The 18,072-nt window shown below is 44.3% G+C and overlaps 1 protein-coding gene across 1 annotated transcript; it reads right to left on the reverse strand.

The window, feature by feature from the left end:
- Nucleotides 1-3,619: 3,619 nt before the first annotated feature.
- Nucleotides 3,620-17,793, reverse strand: CFAP298 (cilia and flagella associated protein 298). Its single transcript, XM_075770978.1, has 8 exons — nucleotides 17,716-17,793; nucleotides 17,297-17,471; nucleotides 15,306-15,473; nucleotides 13,418-13,485; nucleotides 11,160-11,318; nucleotides 10,487-10,618; nucleotides 8,231-8,326; nucleotides 3,620-8,125 (listed from the first exon to the last, which is right to left on the reverse strand). The coding sequence occupies exons 2-8, from the start codon at nucleotides 17,433-17,435 to the stop codon at nucleotides 8,015-8,017; spliced, it is 873 nt and encodes a 290-aa protein (XP_075627093.1). The 5' UTR covers nucleotides 17,436-17,471; nucleotides 17,716-17,793; the 3' UTR covers nucleotides 3,620-8,014.
- Between the last annotated feature and the right edge of the window lie 279 nt (nucleotides 17,794-18,072).

The raw sequence follows: 18,072 nt of genomic DNA on the forward strand, positions 1-18,072 counted from the left end.
AGGCAATGCGCAATGCTGGTGTGGCTGTTTTGATTCCCCACTCCTGCCTTTTAAATAACCCAGAGTTTACCACCAGGAATCCCTGGGTGAGGTTGCAGGAAGCAGTAAATAAATCCTTCTGAAACTCGCACCTTTTATCGGCAGCCACTCAGGTGTGGCGCCTAACGTTTGTGTGACGCTGTGGCCAAAAATCCCCGGCATCACCCCAGCGATTTCATGGCAGGTGCCTGTGATCGGCGGGGCAGCACGCTGGTGCCCGGGGCGGACGGAGGGAGAGGGCGGCAGGGAAGGAAGGTGCGGGCAGGTCTGGAGGTGAGCTGGGGTGAGGGCAGAGCCTGGAGCAACCTGGGGAAGCAAAACCTGGGGAAGCAAAACCTGGGGAAGAAAAACCTGGGGAAGAAAAACCGTAGACATGCGAGCAAGGAGTGAAGGAGCAAAACCAGATGTGGAAACCATCCAGTTGGCTTCATCTGCACGCTGGGAAGGCTGAGGGATAAATGACCACAAATGGCCTTTTTTGCAAGGTGCATGGCTGAGCGATGGAGCATTCAGGCGTGGGCCAAGGCAGGGGATTTCATGTTGCCTCTGACATCGTCCGTGGTGGGTTTTCTTGGGCTCGCAAAGCCCACCCGGACCCTGTGAAGCAAACAGGGGTCACTCTCCAGTGAGCCTTGGAGTGAACCCTCCAAAGTACCACAGAGGCAGCAGCGCTGCTGTCCTCAGAGGAGAAGTGAGTTCAGGCAATAGAGAGACGAATTCCAGTTCGGGAGCATGAAAGCAACACAGAGACCCTGCCAAGGAGCACGGCTCGGCCCCGCTGTGTTTGCAGCCCTATGCCAGCATGCCATACTGCCCAGGCCTGTCCCCAAAATAGCCTGTCTGCTGGCGCGGCTTAGCCCACAGCTGCAGCGGTGCTGAGGGAGCTCCCCAATCTGCTGCCAAGTGTCACTTCTAGAGAAGAAGAGAAAGTGGGGCTCCTGGCAGCCTCCGAGCACTGCCGCCCCAAGAGACCCCCAGGGTGGCTGCCCCACAGTGGTCACCCTTGGCCCAGGCATTCTGAGATGCCCCCAGCAAATCAGGTCCTCCAGGCATCTCCTCAGCATTAGGCGGCTGATTTGTTTTCTCATGTTCTCATTTCTAGAAGAAAAAACCAAACGCAAACCCAGCCCCAACATGTAGTTGGTCCAGTGCTGTAGTAAAAAAACTCCTTTTCCAGTACTGTAGTAAAAGGCAAGACTTGTGGCTTCTCGTGGAGAAAGAGACAAATGCCAGCTTGATGTTACAAACAGCTCTGGTGACTTTCAGGTTACAGCCTGGGCAGGCATCAGACACCGGGAACGTGCTTTTGAACACACAGGGCACCTGAAAACTATGCATCTGGGGAGGGGGGGTGCATTAGTGACTGTCCATTAACAATCCCTGTGGCAGAGTAATTACAGCTGTGGAGGATTGCTGGTGTGCCAGTTCACGGGGTGAGCACTGACCCAGCCGGGACACCTCCCCAGACGACTGGACGACTCCCCCGACCCTTTTTTAAGACTGTCGCATTTTTAAGACCATGTATTTTTAAGCCCCAAAGACCTGATGGTAATGCCTAGTTGCTTTTCTCCTGGGATAGCGAGAGCCAGAGCTCCCACCTTCTTCACGCAGTAGAGTCAACCAGCCAGGAGATAAAAATCTGTAGGAAGCCTTGGTAGGTCCAGTCACAACAGAGCTGCCTGTTTTTTGTTTTTCTTTTGAAAAATCAGGACCCAGAGCAACATGATGTAGTTCTGAAGCTGGATCTAGTTCAGAACCAGGTCCTGCTCCAAGTGCGTGGTAGGACCAGCAGCCCTCAGAGGTCTTCTCAACCTAAATTGTTTTACAAGCCTGTAACCAGCTCTAACCACCTCGGAAGTCAGACTTTGGAGCTGCAGCAACCCCCGCTCTCTTGCCTTTTGGTCACTTTGCAATTCCACCACCCTGCCGATCTATCCGCAGCAAAAATTTGAAACAGGGTTTCCAAAAAAATCCCTCATCAGCCAAGAGGTGAAATGTCCTTTTCTGAAAGAGGCTGCAGGATGTTGCTGAGGGAGGGAGGGAGAGGTCAGAAGAAACGGAGCTGCAAACCCACAACTGACCACTGCGCTGGGGACAATCACGGGCCAAATCCTTAAACCGCAGGAGCTGTCGCTTGGGTGAGAGAGGAAGCGGAGGGGGTGTGAAACATCACACCACTGACACAGCAGTGCCATGGAACCTTACACGGTAATGGCTGGCCGGCAGCTGTATGCTGATTATCAGGGCAAAAAAATCCCCACGCAGCAATTTTTAACTGCAACATCGTAAGTACTCGGCTGTGTTAGTCAGCCCTTGCTGAGAGCTGCTATCACAAACGTAACTCTTGGGAAAAAAACAATTACTTTTTCTTTTTCCTTAAGGAAATGCCAGGTTTCCTATTTTTGCTATAAACTTCCTCATTCTCAACTCAACCCTGCTGTAGCTGCTGTACAGCCTGTACCGACTGGAGGATGGGACAGGGACACACACAGCCCCCAACACAGGCGGGCAGGTGGGTTTGGGTGACGCACGGTCACGCCCCAGCACATGTGGACAGCCAGGGCTGGGTGGCAAGGAGGGGACAGCACAGCGTGCGGATGCCCCGGGCTACTGCCGCCCCATCACCCAGCGCCCTGAGATGGTGGGTGAGAGGAAAGGTGCGAGCTCGTGCTCTTGGTGACTCCCGACTCACACACCGATGACAGCCAGGCAGGCAGATGCAATTTGTTGCATCGTCCTCCAAGCCACCGTGCCAGAGCGCACGGTCTCGGGAGGTCACTGGCAGCCGGGCAATCCTCCCATCTGCTGGCAGGGAGACCTTGCTGCCCGCGGTGACGGGTGTCCTCCTCTTGCTGGCCCCATGAGGCCAGGCCTTTGCAGGCTCCCAGCTCCCACGGCTGTCGACGCTGAGCAGGAACAAGGGCTGCACCACGGCGGGACATCAGTGCTGCCAAAAGCAGCAGCTTCAGCTCCCTGCGCCCACTGGCCCCCCCACTTCTGGCATGGTGTGCTCGCTGCCCCCCCAGGGTCACCTCTGCAGCAAGGGCAGCCCACCACGGACACCCTGCAGCCACACGGACGGTCGTCTCCCTCTGATATTCGCAAAACCTGCAGCCGAGCACAAGGGTTTGTGGGGTGGAGGAGAGGGGAATGGAGAGGGAAAGTAATCAGGAAATGTCACCAGAGTATTTTAAAACACTTTGTGTATATTGGGCTCACCCTGCTCTAAGACCTTGCAGTACAACAACCAAATTCCAGCTCCCTGGTGGCTTTTGCCCATGAACCTCACATGATAAAACGAAACGGGAAAATATGATTGCGGAGCCAAGAGAACCCACCAGTGGGCACGGGGCAGGCCCGGAGCAGCATCAGCGTCCCAAGGCAAAGCAGCGCTTGCAGAGCAGCACCCGCCTCGCACCCCAGGGAGCACAGCTGACCTCTTCGGGGGGGAGGGGGCGGGGAGCGGCGCAGGAGCCACGTCTGCACAGCACCAAGTGCCGGTGCCTTGCTTCCTCCCACGCTCCTGTTCAAGGAAACGTCAACAGCAGGTTAAAGACTCTAATGGCATTAGCAACTCTCACAACATATAATATAAATTTCCATTAATCAGGATGGTGATATGGCCACAAAATAAACATTTTAGCAACGTGTGCGTGTCCTTTGATAGAGAACGGATTTTCCCTCTGGAAGGGCACGTCTGCTATCGAACTTCCAGAAATAAACAGTTTAGAAGAAAGATAAAACACTTTTGCACATTTGCAAACCTACATGTGGTGTTCCTATCTCATAATTCTCAAATTCTTTAGTGTAGATATACAAATATCCATAGGCTTTGCTTTGTTCCTGTACTCTTTCATCTTTCTCCAGTAAGTTCATTCACTTTCAGCCACAACAAATGAATCCAGCAGATCCACAGATGCTGTTCTGAGAACTCAGCATTGACCCTATGGACTGTTTTCTCAGCTAAAGAAGAAAAGGGCCACTTACAGCAGAGAACAGCAATCAAAGCTATGTAGACTAAAATGGAGTTGCTTCTATGTGAATTCCTTCCTATGCCTGATTTTCCCTTGCTTTTAGACAGGAAATGACAATGTTATAAACACCATAATCAAAGGTCCTGTTCAAATGCACACACACCTCCCCTCAGGAATCCTCCATATAATGGTAATTTAGAAGTCTCTTTTTCACTGAAAAAACAGTCATGGAAACACAGTAAAGCTTCTTGGGCTCCTTGGACACATATGCCAGCTGCAGAGAGAACTCTGGGAGGAAGGTGCTAGCAACACGTTAGGGTTTTGTCACGGAAAACCAGTTACTTGCAGTTGTGGATGTGCAGCGAGGTTTAATGAGCGAGATCTGAGGAGTACTGATACTTTACTGCTTATGTTATTTTCATTTTGCCTCCTCTGCTATTGAATACTTTCCTGGTATCAAAGACATGAAATCAAATGGCCAAAAGCCAACGATGACTTCAGTTATTTACAGGACTGGGAGCTCACAGAACAAACTCCTCGGGATACTACTAATCTAAGATGAAAGCTCTATTTGTAAAAGGGATTCAGTTGGGTATTTTCAAGCATTCATTATAACTGATCCAAAACATCTGGGAAGCTTCCTGCCAAGGCCACTGAGCTCAATGCAGTTACAAGTAAAGTAACCAAAGTAACTAAAAAAAGCTACTTTCAAATGACAAGGAGTAGGCAAGTAAGTACTGGGGTGCATAAATGCCGACACATAAGCGCCACTAGGTAAGGTCTCGTTGCAAACCCCTATCCCGGAGTGGATCTCTAGACCAGGAAGCTTATGGGCAGTCCATCTTGCAAGAATCTCCCTCCCAGGTCAGCAGGACAAAAACCGCACGGCACAGCTGGCCATCCTCAGCCAGCTTCTTCAATGGAAAAGATGAGATTTTGGGGAGGGAAAGCGTTGTCACAAGCAGCACAGGAAACAAAACGATTCTAGGAGGGATTTAGTTTGGGAACCGACAGGTTATAACTCCCCCCCGGATACAAAATGTGCCAGGCTGCCACACAAGTCGCTTTAGAAGCTTATAAACAGGGCTACAGTTTCTTGTGGCTGCCAAAACGACATAAATATTTTAGAACATTGCTGGGAAAGAGGGAAACAAATGTGCAACAACTCTAAATCATTAATGTATAAATAGTCATTTGATTTTTTTGAAGGATACATGTAATTGCCTAAAGAAAATACTTTCCTGAACCTGTTTTGAAATTTGGGACCTCACACAGCATTCATACACATCCCTGTGGAACCCATTAAGGAGAGCATCGCAAGAGAGAGGGGAGAGGAGGGAGAGGTTTTGCATCTGTAGAAGCCTCCTTAAAAGCCACAGCAACGCCTCCGGCAACCTGGGCCGCCTACAACCAGTAGGATTGATCAGGAGCTGGAGCTAGGTGACTGACAGCTTTTATAATAAATAAATGAAGCTTATGATTTTATAATGGTTTCACCAAGCACTGCCAATCCAGTGATGGATCAAGAAGACTCACCATATATCTGTGGGTTGCAATGATGCCAGTGATATTAAGAAATCAAGTATTTTCAGATTTTCTTCACTCCACCCTTTGACAATGGCAAAGGAACACATTAGGAAAAAAGCCTTTGGCTATAGGAATGGTTAAAAACCTCCAAAGAATTGTACAGGATGCTGATTTTCATCTGATAGAGTGGTAGAACAAGGTATTCTTTTAAAACCTGCTGCATTTTCTTGACACATTGAAATAATTCCATGCAGTTTTAAAATATAAAATATTTGAACTTTTGCAACTCAGAAAAATCCTACGTACTGATTTTTCTTTTTGTAAAAAACACATTACTGCAAAGTTGATATTTCAGAAAAACTACCAGACACTAAACTTTCCTAAAAGAATCAGTGGCTGAAGTAAAAACACCATTAATAGTTAATAGCATTAGTTCTTTTTTCTGTATTCAATCTTCTAGCTGCAAGTTCAACAAACACTTCAGTTACCTTCATCAGCCTCTCTTCAACCACATTAATACTTAAAGAAAATGATGATTTTTTCATTGCAATGGAAAAAACCAGCTACCAAAACACTTTCTTTTTGTTATTTTACAATGACTCAAACAAGCAGAGAGATTTAAGCCAGCAGTACTGAAACTGGTGAATCTGGAGAGCCACAGCCAGGTATTTCTAGCAGACAGTCAGCAACCACAGGATTTACTTCCATGGCAGGTTTGGCAAGGCGGGAAGCTTCTGGTTGACAATATCTCAGACATTCGCGTTTTCAAATGTCTCTGCCGCTAAACCCTCCTGACGTGAGGACTCAGGCATGAGTAAGACAAAAAGAAACTATCAATGAAAAATGCCAAATGGAGGTGTAAGAGCAAACATAACCCATCTGACTTCCAGAGTTGCTGAGCAGCCCTAGCACCACAGTACCATAAGGTGGCCCCTGCAAAAGTCATTTCACGTTAAAATTTGACATAAACTATGTGCTGAAGAGCAACTGCCTGTTCTTGAGCCTGATGTTCGGAATGTGCGAACATGATCTAGGTTGGCTCAGGTGGAAAGGAAGCCCACGTGTGCAGGGGCAACTTGCTATCCTGAAGCGTATTGCAAACTACAAACGCAACGCCCTTAGCTGGCTTGCCTTTCAGTGCTGCAGAACTGAAAAGGTGGGTGCTCTTGGTTCCCTGCTGCCCTAGGCACAGGGGTGTGAAGGAAGACATCATTTTAACTGTTGGCTGTAAGGGCTCACATCACTTCTTTTTAAAACAGTTGAGCTTCACACAGAATTTTCAGGGCACCCTGGCTTTCCACTGCTCAGCGACCTGATGATGACACACATCTGCCTCCATAGAAAAGCATCTCCTTTAAAGCAGACAGAAGTCTAAACATGTAAAACTGGAGCAACTTGTTTCTAAGCATTAATTATCTGCCTAGATAATTCTAGAGATTTAATTATCCATTAGTCATACAGCATCCCAAATCAGAACCCTCTCTTCAAAAACAGACACATTTGCTTCAAGTCTATTAGCATTTCCTTCATTAGTCTTGAACTCAGAACTGACTGATAATACATTTTAGAGATGGTAACAGAATCCTAAACATCAAGCATATAGTGGAAACAGTCTCCGATACATTTCTTGATTTCTCATTTTAAAATGCTGATTTGTTAGAAACTAAACATTTCTAATCCAGTCAGAATCTTAGAAGTACTTCCATGTTTGAGATCTTGCCCTATTAAACTCGGTTTTATTGTATCCAATCTACTTGCAAATGGTGCTTACTTTTGTAAACAGATTTCTGCCAATCTTTATATAAAAGCATCACGGCTAACAGCTTGTTAAACTGAACGAGATCCCTGGGTTGGCTTCCAGTGTCAATGAAAACTAAACTGAAAGAATGAAAATGAAGCATTCCACAAGGATTTTCGTATTATTTGTGTTTATATAAAAATACTTCCCTTAAACAATTGTTAAGAGGTCAACTCATTTCAAAATGACAGTTTGGAATTAGCTATGTTGAAATGCAAACAAGACATAAAAATCACTAACTTTCACTGGATTAGTCTGGGAAAACTGATTTCTTACAAAGTAAATTATCTTCTACAGACCGTACCATCTAAAAGAAATGCAAGAATCAGGAAGAAAGTCTACAGACCACTCAGAACAACACCAAACATTCTAGTGTGTATTTTACTAGATATATTATCTATGAAATAGTTTAGTATTTCAATATTCAAGTTACAAGATTCTAATAAAATAACAAACTTCAATGGGATTGACTCCATTCTTTGCAGAGACAAGTGCTGCTACAGTTACACAGAAATGTAAACATGTACTGAAAACCTCAGGGCAAAACAGGCACCTGCTACAGAAGTGACAATTCCAGCTTTTGTCAGAAGAATCTACAGCACACAACACAACTCCCCCTTCCAAACAAGTGTATCAACCAAACAGCTTGAAGAGGCAACAAAGCATCTGCAGAGCTTCATCTTGGACCCCATCTGATGTCTTTTACACCATGAAATTGCCTTTTCAAAGCATGGTTGTCTGCCCACTCAGCATTTAGAAATGAGTCGTCGTCATCCTCTTCCAGTTTCTGTAGAGAGAACCGACGGGTTAACGTGGCAGTAATGAACGCAACCTGCAGTTAGTGTCTACAACAGCACATCTCGGCTCACATACAGCAAAAAGACAGTGGTACCTTAAGTTCCTCCTGCTTTCTGTAGTAGTACAGCATCATCTGTTTTTGTTCTTCGTGACTAATCAGAGGTTCACGCCCTGGAGCTCCTTGTCCTTTCTGAAAGGGAAATCGTAAATTTTATTTATGGTGGCATTTGCGATACAAAAGAGAAGCTGCTACGCAAAGATAGCAAAATCCTTCTTCAGACAATAGGACTTCTCAAATTTAATAAGGTCCCTCAGGGCAGGAAAATAAATGTTGAGAAACTTCTGCTGCATTCAATCGAGAATTATTTTTTCATCTCAGCATCTGAATCATGCTGTCAATTTTGTGGACATCAATGGAAGCTGCAAACAGGATTGAGTCTATTTTATTTAAACTTCCACTCTAAAAGACATAAATCTCTCTGCTTTAAGGCTGTTCTAGATGTTTCAGGACGGGCCCATCCATCTTTAGCTCCCCTGCTAATACACACTCAAGATGGCATATGAGTTAGTAAAGCAGGGAAGGAAGGCAGTTACAAACATTACAGATAAAAGAAATTTTATTTATTACTACAAATAAAAGAAATTTTTTTCCAGGCAACTCTCCTCATGGAAGAAATGATGCACGTGGCAGAAAAATGCTGATGACCGCTATTGTCAACTATAGCAAACAGAGCAGTTTGAATGGAGATGGTGAACCCTCTCTGGAACAAAAAGGGTCTGAGGTGGTTTAAATTATCTCCCCAGCTCACGAATGCAGGCATCCCTTGTCAGACAGAAAACCACCATACTACTATGCATTTTCTGAATAGGTCCATCAACTAATTAAACGGTGAAACAACTTTCCTGGGAGCCTACACTTCAATGGTTGTGGACCTGTCACACAATTTTTCAGTCACCCTGATAGGAAGGAGAAAGCAATTCTGGTCTTCTAAATGACAAATACATAAATGACTTGACTTATCTTCGAGTAATTCTATTACAGGCACCTGCAGTTAATAAGCTCTGCCATTAATGCTTTCTGTGGCAGAGAAGCTCTCACTGACATGGAAGTGAAATACAGCTCCAGAATAATTCTGAGCTATGGGTAAGTACTCTGCAACATTTGACTTTCACAAAAGCACCCTTTGAATGTGACTTCATGTATACAGAGAGATCCATACACAAACAGGGTGAGCATCTTCTGACAAAACTCTGAAAATGAATGGAAACACCAAACATTCTTCCCTCGAGTATGACATTTGCACCAGAGATGAACACAACTATGCAGCTAGTACAAAATTTTGTCCAAAAAATAATGGACAGGCCCAGTAGCTTAGTGCTAATTCTGATATTGCAAGAACATGACCATTGAGTCAGACACCAGTATGCACTTAATGACTGGCTTTTGCTGAAGCGTCTGCTCTATAAACCGAGGAGCAGCAGGAGATCTTTGCCTCATTTCAGCTCATTAGTCCAGAGGATGACTCAGACCTGCGTTCACAATTAATACAGGCGGCCTCATCTGCTTCACCACATCTGGCAACTGGAAAGTCTCACTTCTTTTAAAAAAAAGTTCAGCTGGAAGCTTTAGGTGAGCTGTAGCTGACAGTGCAACCAGGTGGTGCAAGCCCAGCAGCTTGTTCTCCCTTCTAGCACTCAGCGAGTTCTCACTGAACACTTTGGGAGAGTGTAAGTTCAGGCTCTTCCACAACCTGTGTCCTCTCAAAGAGGAGACATGGCCACATCTCCAAGGCAACTGAGACAGTCTGAGGACCCGCCATCAAGAAACTCAGGAAACAGGCTGGAAACTACTGAGTTACAGACACTTTCAGACACAGAACAGACTGAAGCAGGGATGAGAGGTGTACACACCACATACGCACAAAACATTAAAACTGTTTTTTAAAGGCGAGGATACGGTGAGAAAAACATTCACAAGTACAATCAGAAAAACTGAGCAGATTGAATGACTGGGTCTGTTCAGTGCTCTGCACTGAGATGGAACTAAGAGCCAGTTGAGGTTTTTTAAACTTTTCAGTTTGTGTTTCATCTATTTTTAAATACCTCTTTCCTTTGCTTTTGAAAAGTGCTATGGAGCAAGTAATAGCAACTACAGTATTTAACCGACAGGCAAAGGAATTACTAAAGAAAAACTTGAGGTTTTAATTTATTATATTCTAAGAGAGATGTATGTTTTAAGATACTCAAGCCAGAACAAATCTAATCCATTTTATACACGTACGGACAATTCTCTTCCACAGAGATTAGCGAAAGGTGAATGCTTGTAAAGAAATCTCCCAGCAATACTTACTTTCTGTATCTTGACAATGATAGTTGTTTTCTCATTTTTGCCTACATAGTCAGAGAGCAACTTTGTTTCTTTCAACTCCTTTCCTGCCCACCATAATTGTGCTTCTGATTCTTCTATAACTTCAAGTCCAGCCTGTGATAAATAAACAAACAAGGTGAAGTGTTGGGGAGTGGGGTTTTGGGGGTTTGGGTTTTTGTTTTGTTTTTTCAAAAACAGAAGAATTTTCTGGGAAAATCTTTCTGGAATTCTTAACAGAAAGGCCATTGTAATTCACCTGATTTTACACTATACGTCTGCTACATCTTTCTCCTCATACTAATCTACAGCAATTTCATTCATATTCCATTCAATCTTGATCTGACATCAACATTTTGGGCAATAAATTCTGAATACTGGCATTAAAAAGAAATGAGAAGCTATTTAAAATGGGTCCAAGGCTTACCTGAACTCAACTCTGTATATAACATTTGAAATAAACTTCGTTCATCTCATTTCTAGCTAAGCTACTGGTGTGCTTTTGCACAGACTATCAGACAAAAATATTAAACAAAATTTGTCATGCAAATGAAAACAATCATAGAATCACAGAACGGTTTGGGTTGATAAAATGAAGAACAATATAGCACATACTTAACACAGGCACTACATATAATCCAAATACATTACTGCATACATGAGTTCCCGACAAGTCTTCTTTATCTTCAAACTCCATCCTAACTGGGTCATGTGGAGGCAATCCCATGGGATACACAATCATCACAGCCCCTCGGAGCTGGTCCAATGCATCTTTCACCATCTCCATATTAACACACACGTTGGCCTGAACTTGTTTCTGAAACACAGGCAGGGATCATTGGTAATTCAAAAAAATATGCTGAAGGATTTTGCTTTGTAGTCAGTTCAAAGGTTCAACAGTGGGATATTTGAGCAAAGCTAACTGGCTGCACAAAGATATCAGGAGCTCAAATTTTCTCAATTGAATATCAGCTTCTGAATGCATCACTACACTTTTGCCCCCTCCATTTAGCTTGCTTACACGGGCAGGGGAGGTGGGGGATGGAAAAGAGAGCTTCGCTAAATTGTGCAGGAGGCTTTTAGTAACAAACATTCAAACAAGTACGCATATTACCACAGAAACTGGGTGGGGAGTCTTTTGCTCCAAGTACTTGTGATTCATGAACAAGATTCAAAACAGTAGAATTCAAGTGAGGGATAGAGAAGGGGCCTAAAACTTGAGGAAAAAAATAGAGCACATGCGAGCAGAAGAATAAAGCTTGGCATATTGCACAGCTTATGCAGAGAGCTGTAAGATCAAATACTCGTGATCATTCCAAGCCCTGCTGAAAATGGGTACAGGAAAAACAAGACACATCTGGAAGAGAGGAAAAAGTTTTTGCTTATGGATTTACCAGTTCCAATATTTTAAATAACAGGGTTTATAAAAAAGAGAGTAAGAGAATGTTGCCTCCTTGTGGACATTCTTAAACTAGCTAACTGGCAAGTACAATTGGTTTCTCAACCTCAGATGATCAACCTTTTTTTTTTTTTTAAATACACAGGCATATTTCTTCATTTTCATCATTATAAAGTGATGAACCTAACAAACCACTTCACAAACTATCTTTACATTTATTCACCAGTGAATGGCAGTAACTTCTGGAGTGAGTCAGCATGCAGTGCGGCAATTTTGCAACTTTTTATTGTAAATGACAACATGGTACGTAGTTGGAAGGAAGGAAGACCTGCAAAGTGAAGACCAGATCTGCAGATATCTTCGACTCAAGAAGTAAAACTACATATTATTAATTTCCTCCCTGTTTAGAAATAGTTGATGAGATGCTATCCAACAGAAAAGAAAAAAAAAGTCAACCTGGAGAAAATCTTTATAGTCCAGAAGCTTTAATCTGAAACATCTCTCATTTTGCGTAGATTTTGCTATGACTCAGAACAGTTTGGCTGAAATCCTGCCACAATTCAGGAAAGGTTTGCTGCAACTCAGCACACTGGAAGTGTTGCCAGGAGCTAGAGCAGCTCCTCCGCTTGCCTCCATGAGGCCTTTGAAAACACTGAGCTGCTCACTCGAAATCACTGATATGACACTGTTATCAGCAAGAAAAGAGCCAAGAAGGCCAATTTAAGTGCGCCCACAACACTAAAAATTCAGTAACATTCTCTACTTGGTTTAAAGTAAAACAGTTTAAAGTTCCACACAGACCAATTCCCAGAATTGTAGGGGTGGGGAAAAGAAAATTACTTGCAGATGTTTACAAAAAAAGCAATCTGATAATAAATATTGCTTAATTTGTGTTTCAAAGTCTTATGAAAGCTGAGACACAATACAGAGCATCTACAGTGAAGGTGAATAATGGAGACCATAGTCCCATCAGGGCATACCCTCACGCTTATCTTTAAACACACAAAGTCATTGAGACCAAGCATGAGTCCAAGTGCTTGTAAAACCAAAGCCTAATCTAAGAGATTAGAACACACTTTTCCATTAATTATACAAAAAACTCAAAAGACTGTTAACGAGCAAAAGGTAGTTTATTCTAGGAACATCGCAGAATGCAGTTAAATTTTCACCAGAAAACACGACAAGCATTCGCCTAAAGAATGCATCAATAGCAAATTAGGAGCGTGTGGATAAAATTAAATGTGATTTAATCATTCAATGTGGTCTCGGTTGCCAGCATTCACTTGGAGTTTAATATCTGATTCCTTAACTTGTTGAATCAGCTTGCCAAAAGCCATTAAGAAAATCATTAACAGAAATGTCAGTTTTTATTACACTATTCACATCACTTCATGGTATTACTCAAAAACTGTCAGCCCTTGCACTTAAAAAAGTCTATTTTTTCTTTAGCTGCCCAACTACATAGTAGCACCTATTAAGAAAGTCCCACATACCACATATTAGTTCAGGAAACTTACCCTAGAGATTAATGCCTTGGCTTCCTCTATTGTCTTCTTTATAACTTGCTGCATTTTTTCATTTGGAGCTAAAAATGAGACACACATATTTAACGGTCTATGCTTACTATAAAGAAACCAAGCAAACGACCTGTCCAGGTTATCCTCTACTCTGAGCAAATGAAATTTCTTAAATCACAAAGCAAGAGAGACACTACTAAGTTGCAGTCTATTTACCAGTTTGATAGTTCATTGCCATATTTCTTCCTAACTTAAGAAGCAAAACAGTATTTCTCCTGGGAGAGCCAAACTTACTGTTCCACAAAGACATCTGACTGGTATTTGGAACTTCATTTGGGACAAAATTGTGGAGTAGAAAGCAACAGCCATAATTTCATACTCGCCACAACCAAAACCAAGACTCTTTTTCCTGTACCGTGCTTACGACTGTTGTGGGCTGTGCTGGCAGAGGTGCATAAAAGGGGACAAGAGCTTGGAGTTTCCTGACTTTTTTCCAATTAAAATTTCAATCTAACAGCAAATGCAGTTTTGCGAATACAATGTACATTTCATATTATAGTTACCTATTTCAATTGTTATAAAAAGCCTCTCCTCAAAAACAAAAATCCAATTAACTTATATTCATTCACAGCTGAACATCAAACGCATCATTTGATGGTATTTAGTTTGGCCCAAATTTACATGCTGTTCAATATTATAACTCTGTTAATATTACAGAGCTGTCCTCCCACTAACAAATAAATGCCCGAGTACAACTACAAGTGGTACTGTCCTTATGTTAAAGTTGCTTGCAAATTTTAATTGTAAGGCCCGACACTGCTCACAACCATGCCAAAAAGACAAGCTTTGTCCACATGCCTACAAGACACTCAGCTATTTCTGAGAACACAGTCAGGAGCGAAAACATTTAGCTGTAATATAAACTCTTAATCAAGTTCGGTAAGGGCCTAAGTTCGACTGGGCAATGTGTTGTGTTAGAAGAATTATTCTCCCCAAAATAAGACAGTTGGAGTAAGCTGTTTGTGTATGACAAGACCAAGTTATTCAAAGACTCCTCCTTAACAGAGCTGCCCTGCAATCAACATCTAAAGGGCTGCTGACCCGACAAGGGCTGTTGTGGTGTCGGGAGTACAGGGACAGACAGCAAGAAGACAATCACGGTCTCTTCTATGCAATCAGTCCTCACGCTCTTGACTGTGAAGTGGTGCTCAATACACACACCAAGCGCTAAGGCAAAACCACGGGGCTGGAGTTGCAGAAAAAAAAAGTGACAGGAGCGAGTTCAGTATATGTGAGTCACAGTGAATGAGAAAAATGGAGAAATATTCAAAGAACAACCTGTTAATTATCTTGGAGCCTCTGGAGAAAAACAGTATACAAGTATACATTTACAAATGGGGAGAATAAATTAAAGTGAACCAGTCAAACTTGCTTCTGATAATTGTTTACTTATCTTTGGAGTTTACTTCCAAGTACTACAGTTGCAAAGTTAAACAGCATATGTGCTGAAGAGATATACCGCTATTTTGACTTTTAAATCACCATTACACCAGGTCCTAATCCAAGACAGAAGACTTATGTATGCAACTGATAGTTTAGCTGCTCTGTTGTGAAAACAGGCTCTTGAAATAGCTACTACTTAACAAATCTACAACTGCCTTTAACATAGTTTATTTATAGGATGATTTTTATAATTAGCAAATAAACATGAGCCAGCAAACATGCTGGCCTGAAATCAAATGCGTAACTGGTATCCACTCAGTTTTTTCTTCTTACGGGACAGTGAGGTAAAAGTGAAACGTCCAGAATTATGGGGTTTATGTTCCTCATTATATTATAGATTATCTGTGTCCGCAAGGAAAAAAACAAACATTTAGGTTTGATTTACCATGTCCGTTTCTTCGCCCAATTTCATCCTTCTTGAAGACACTTCCACCACTTGGTACACACTTTTCTGCCCACTCATCCTTTAACTTCAGTTCTTCGATTTGCTCATCTGTCAGTCCTTGCATATTATAAGGCAAGAAAACACCATGCTCTGCCAGCTCCTCCATCTCTTTAAAGCATTTAAGAGAACAAGATTAAAAATCTGTGTTACTGAGAACATACCATTTACAAAAGTCTTTCACATTATGTACATGCAGGCAAAACCTTACTCCTAGCCTTCAGTTTTTAAAGAGCTCAGTATACAGTATAAATAATAAGGTATACAAATACACAAATATAGATATGTATGCTGTAATTACATTACAATTCATACATTTCACACATATATGAAACAATGTAACAAATGACACAGTGCAGGTATGCTTGCTGGCAATAAACTTTTTGGTTTTGGCATTTCCTTAGTCAGCTTTAGCTAACTGCATATTCCTTTTTCTAACTACTTTTGGGAAAGCAACTTTTTTTCAAAACGGAAAAACATTTTATTGTTATACAGCAATTAATTTCTTTGCAGTTGAGAAAATATGTAACTGGACTACCTATAGCTCTGTCCACATTACATCCGACCCAAAAGGTCAGATTCACACCCACTATGAAATAAAAAATGAACAAAAGTCTCTATAGGAATTCACGTCTAATCAAGAAGCAATGGTTTAGGATAATTCTAGCTGAGACAACAGAGAGGTGTAAACATTGGTTACCAATGCACAGTCTCACGCAGTGAGAACAGACAGCGTCTGAACACAGTTTCCTAACCCTTATCTAGCCTACAGCATCTGAGCCACAGCCTGCAAGCTACACTCACTGCTTTCTCCCAGAACAACGTATCCAGCTGTTAGCCACTTCACAGCATCCTTGCCTTAAAGGCCCTCCAGCCTCTTTACCATCATCATATTAATTAAAGCATATCCATCTCACAATAGACACACTAGAAGTACCCCAAGACCCAAGAAATGGCGATTCTGTTCCTATGGCTGGGAATACAGGCACCCTCATGGAAACATAAAGGCTAAGACTAAATTAGCAAGTACTGTGGAACAACAACAGTGGAAAGAGTGAGTGCTGAAACTATGGTAACCATGGTGTCTGGGTTTTGGAATTTATTTATTTCAGATTAGCCTCAGTACGGCCTCATAAGCTCCATACATATTTGGGGTTGGAGCACATCAGGTGTAGACAGGCTGCACCCTTCAGGTCAGTCTCATCTGAAGGGAACCTCTGCTCCTGCGTTCCCAGGCTGAGCCGCAATGCAAACCAAAGGGGGTCAGCAGGCACAAACAGTAAACGTTTTTCAAAAGCTGCCTCCTGAATCGAACTAAACCACTAATTTAGACACATCCAGTGACTCTCCATCACATGGGAAGTGGATGCCTTGCACCAAGCAAGAATTTCACTCACAAGTACGGTACCCTGCTGGTCACAAAGGATTTATGCGGCCGCTATGGGACAGAACACGCTGCAGTTCAGTCATGCAATGGATGAATTTCCAGCCACGTACAATGAGAAGCTCAGAGCCATATGGTCTTCAAAAAATAAGGACTACTAAAATACCAGAAGGTGGGAATTTACACAGGGTTTGATGGTTTTGGTGGGTATTCGCTGTTCTCTTAAACTGAGAGGAGGATAGCTTGTGTGCTGCTAAACTGGGATTTCAGAGGTATTTCTTAACTTCTGCCAGCATACGACCCCTGCGAGGTGGCAGCCACATAACCTCCTAGTGCCGCCCCTCGGCTCCTAGTCTGTGAGCCAGCGGGGCACGAATACCCCGGAGACCGAGCAGCGTTCCAGCCCAGGACAGCCGGTCCCCCGCCTCAGAGCTCCGCACCCGCCGGAGGTGCGGCCAGGCCCGGGCAGGCACCGAGCCCACCCGGGCGTACGGGGAGAAGCCAGCGCCCGTCGGCTGCCGGGGGCGCACAGAGGCCGGCGGGCCGGTACCTGAGCAGAGGCGCTGCACCTTCAGCCTCCCGTTGTAGATGCGGGCGACGAGGGGCGCCAGGTCGGCGAGGCGGTCGGTGCCGGCCACCTCCAGCAGGAACTGGCTCTCGTCGCCGCGTTTCACGTGCAGCCGCACCATGGCGGGGCCGGGGCCGGCAGCGGCGCTGCTCTGCGCCTGCACGGGCAGAGGAGGCGGCCCCGGAGGAGGCCGTTAGTGCCGTTGCAGCCGCTGCCCGTCCCGTGTCGTGTGTCCCGTCCCCCCCCCCCCCCCAGCAACCGATCCGCGTCCCTGGATACCGGCGGCAGGAAGCGAGCGCGGGGGTAAAGGCCGCACCCGACGCTTCCCGGCCAGCCTGAGGGCGCAGCGCCGCCCGGCCCCCTACCGCGCCTCGTCCCGCCCGCCCGCCCGCCTCTCGCACCGCCGGAGCCGCGAGCAACCGTATCTCCCACTCGGCGCCGGCCCTGTCCTCCGGCCCGAGGGCACTTCCGCTTCCGGCCCTCCCGCTGTCGTCATGAGAGACGCTTAAAGGGCCCGCGCCATCCCTCCTAGCGATAGCGGTGCGCACTGAAGTGCTGTGGTAAAGAGGGGCCCGGGGAAGCACCTGAGATACAAAGAGAGAAAAAGCTAGCGCTGCTGAAGGCCAGGTATGTTTATTTCATAAATACACCACCGCCTTCCACAGGGGAGCCACGGAATGCTGTACGTCACCGAGTTTCAATACTGCAGCTCCAAAAAAGATACAGCCAGAAGTAGTTTGTGTGCCACAAGCTAGAAA

Source organism: Balearica regulorum, chromosome 1, assembly GCF_011004875.1.
Source record: "Balearica regulorum gibbericeps isolate bBalReg1 chromosome 1, bBalReg1.pri, whole genome shotgun sequence".
NCBI lineage: Eukaryota > Metazoa > Chordata > Aves > Gruiformes > Gruidae > Balearica > Balearica regulorum.

Excerpts from the sequence above, each read along its gene's own strand:
- CFAP298 (XM_075770978.1), bottom strand. The coding sequence starts at position 17,435 with ATGGTGCGGCTGCACGTGAAACGCGGCGACGAGAGCCAGTTCCTGCTG. Across the intron at positions 13,486-15,305 it reads TGGGCGAAGAAACGGACATG|CTCCAAATGAAAAAATGCAG; the intron begins GTAAATCAAACC and ends TCTCATTTTTAG. Across the intron at positions 8,126-8,230 it reads GAAAGCAGGAGGAACTTAAG|AAACTGGAAGAGGATGACGA; the intron begins GTACCACTGTCT and ends TTCTCTCTACAG.